This window comes from Gavialis gangeticus, unplaced genomic scaffold, assembly GCF_001723915.1.
Source record: "Gavialis gangeticus isolate Ggan-Ray unplaced genomic scaffold, GavGan_comp1, whole genome shotgun sequence".
NCBI classification, from domain to species: domain Eukaryota; kingdom Metazoa; phylum Chordata; order Crocodylia; family Gavialidae; genus Gavialis; species Gavialis gangeticus.
This window is the reverse complement of record NW_017728993.1, coordinates 77,114,017-77,117,316: the sequence shown is the minus strand read 5'-3', so window position 1 is coordinate 77,117,316 and position 3,300 is coordinate 77,114,017. Positions and strand designations below refer to the sequence as shown.

The following is a 3,300-nucleotide window of genomic DNA, read 5'->3' as shown; positions in this document are numbered from 1 at the left end:
CACACAGTCCCCCACAAACCCCATACCCACCCACTCCCCACATATCCACACACACCCACATGCTCCCTCACCCCACACCTATCCACCCCACAGACACCCACACCCTCCCCCACATATCCACACATCCATAGCCCCCCACAAAACTATATCCAAGCCCATGTGCTCACACCCCCCACAGTATACAAGAGTAAGACTTCATTTTAAACTATTGTGCAATCACTTCTATGTATACTACACAAACACATGTAATTAGGACAAAAATATTTTCTGAAGCCAAATTAATGAATGTTGTTGATGTTTGATTTTTAGAAAATAATTTGGTATTTTTCCTGTTCTCTTGCTGAAAGGAGTATTTCTGGGGGCAAAAGAAGGGGCTTCTGGTGGCAAAGGTCAGGGGTTAGGGGGCAGGACTTCCTGTCCCAAGATGGCAACTAGAGGGCAGGACACTTGTCAAGGGGTGGGGCTATTCATGTGGTCCTCAACAGCTTGCCAGAACTCGGTAAGCGGCTCTCCACCTGAAATAATTTCCCACCCCTGCACTAAGGTGTAGCTTAGAGTGACTACATATTAATATAACACAAGATGGGTAACATGGATCATCCTACCCTGTAGTGGCATAAAATTAAGCTACATAGCAAATGATTAAAACCAGTTTCAGGTGTTGTGTGTGGACAATCCAGGGGTTAAGAGCTCCAGGAACCACCTAAAATTACTATATAACAAGAACCTAGTAACTGATCACTAATTATGTACATCTCTTGTATAATAACCTAGTAGCTAGATCACTTGCCCAGGAATTGGCAGGTCTGTATTCTGAGTTTTCGTCACCTTATGTGACACAAGCCTGGGCAAGAGATCTAGCCACTAGGTTATTACACAAAAGCCATGTCTTGCCAATATGAATTACTCTTTAAAATTTAGATGCCTAAATCCTGCTTAAATCTTTTTTTAGGGGGTACTACTTAGTTGGTCTAATAAAATATATCACCTATGACCCAAGAACTTTGTGTAAATCTTGCTTAAGCACTTATAGTACCAATCTGGATCTAGCCCTTAGGCATGAACAAGGACAGCATCAAACGGAATAGATTTCAGGAAGAAGATTTAGAGGCTAATATTCCAGTCACAACCTGATATCCTTCTATTGATTTCATTTCAATTATTCCCAATTTGCACAAATAGAAATTGGGAGGAAATCCAGACCTTAAAGTCTATAAGGCAAAATCCAGGCCCCAGTTAAATCCATAGGAGCATTGGTATTTACCTGAATGGATCTAGAATCTAAATCATCACAATTATATGACCATAATTTGAGGTCTAGGAAGAACCTTATTATAAAAACAATGGCTACAATAGCTTCAAAATAAAGAAGAAAATAAACTCCGAGAACCAGAAGCCCTTGGAAGCTTTTTAAAGACAATATGAGATCTGTAATTCACATAAATATTATTGATGGCCAAGACTGAGACACAAATTGTACAACCAACTTATATCAGTGTAGATCTAGAGCTGTTCCACCATGGAAAATAGATTTTCTGCCAATTTGCAGTAGTTTACCTCCTAGTTAAATCTGTCCCACATAATCAAATAGTGTCTTATTTACATAAAGTCAATTTATAATCTCCCTGACCTCTGTAGATGGTGGGCATAAAAAAGAAACCAGATTTGGCTTAGTTTTCTCACCAAACTTCAAATGTACTCATTTATTATTAATACTGTTTTGAAAACAAAAGAGATTTTGGCAAAATCTTTGTAAATTAGAAATCAATTTATAATAATTATTATTATTTGTTTTTTTGTTTAAGTTAAAATAGAAATATATACTAAACAATATGTTTTAATTATGGACTTTCCTACTAAAATTATTTCTAGCCCACTGAATTCTTTTGAAAGGGAAAAAAAACCCTGAAAAATATTTTGGGCCTAACCTGCCTTCTTTAATCAAATGAAAGCCCCAAGCCATGAAATCAGTAAAATAATCTGTAATTAAAAGCACCCAGAAATTCTTCCCCTGCAAGTGTAGCTACAGGTCCCTGATAGCAGACATGGATAGCAAATTATTATGTATGCTGATTAAAGGATACAGACATTCTTATATTTGAAAACAAGCTCTTCAGAAATCAAAAAGTCTGTTTCTCAGTGTTAGTTCTGTGCTACAGAGAACTTCAAGGCCGGCCGTAAAGCACTCACCTAAAAAATGCAAAAAAGTTTCCTTACATACACTTTGCTCTTTTAAAAAAATAATTTCTCTGTCATTGAGTCATGGAAAGTAGATTTAAAAAGTATGGATATTTTGGAAGCACTTAACCCAGTCATAAATCTTTTGCTTAGTGATTTATTGTAATAAAGTATAGCAAAATTTAGTTTACAGAATATTTTATTAATCATTCAACATAGAAAGTAATAGACATATTTGTCATATTCATTCCACACTTTTAATTTGCAATGATTAAATACTAGATTTTACTACTTTAACTACTGTAACACAAATTAATAGATTTATAAGTTGATAAAAACAGTAGAAGTTGGTTTGATTCTTGTTCATTTGCATGTAACTAGATTACATTTTAGTTTCATTGGGCAGCTTAGCATATATAGACAAATGCACAGATGAAATCACTCACACTATAAGATACTGAGTATGATGATCATAAGGCAAACTTTTAATTACTTTTAACTCTCAGACTCCAGTGTAATATCAACTTTTTCCTTTTATTTATAAAATGCATCATCAAGCACATTTTTGTTAAGATATGTCTTTCATTTTAACTACAGTACTTACCATTTTGGGCAGAACAACATGTCCAGAAGAGGAGCAGAGCACCGTAGCCCAGCAGGATCATCTCAGTGTTTCAGAAACAAACCAGACACATTTAGAGTGGAAGGTGGTGTTTGTGGTTGCTTTGAGCTACATACACTCAGGTTTTGATCACTAACTGTTCCTGGAGCTGACCTTGCAAAGCTTTATGCTCTGACTTCAGCAATCACTTCCCCTAATCCTCTTGCAACACATAATAGGCTCTTTCTTTTTGCATAGATGTATTATGCAAACCTAGTTTTGTCTCACTAATTTTGGTTGGCTCTGCCTTTTATGTTGTTTGCTTTTCCCTCACACTTCATACTTGTGAGTCATCATAAACTTTCCCCCCCCAACTCATTCAATACAAACCCAAAGCAGTCTTTTTTGGCTAGGAAAACAAATACAAGTTGTTTAAATGGATCTGAGGTTTGGTTTTTTTGAGGCTCCTCTTTTTGTCTTATATATGTTTGATTAATTAAGTATAAATTATGTTGGAACAA

The 3,300-nt window shown here is 35.8% G+C and overlaps 1 protein-coding gene across 1 annotated transcript in view; it reads right to left on the bottom strand.

Moving 5' to 3' along the window:
- CFH (complement factor H) overlaps positions 1-3,084 on the bottom strand; it is a 104,693-nt gene extending 101,609 nt beyond the window's left edge. The window contains exon 1 of the mRNA XM_019528361.1: positions 2,783-3,084. Within this exon, the coding sequence (XP_019383906.1) occupies positions 2,783-2,843 (61 nt within the window). The 5' untranslated portion in view covers positions 2,844-3,084. The remainder of the gene's footprint in view (positions 1-2,782) is intronic.
- Between the last annotated feature and the right edge of the window lie 216 nt (positions 3,085-3,300).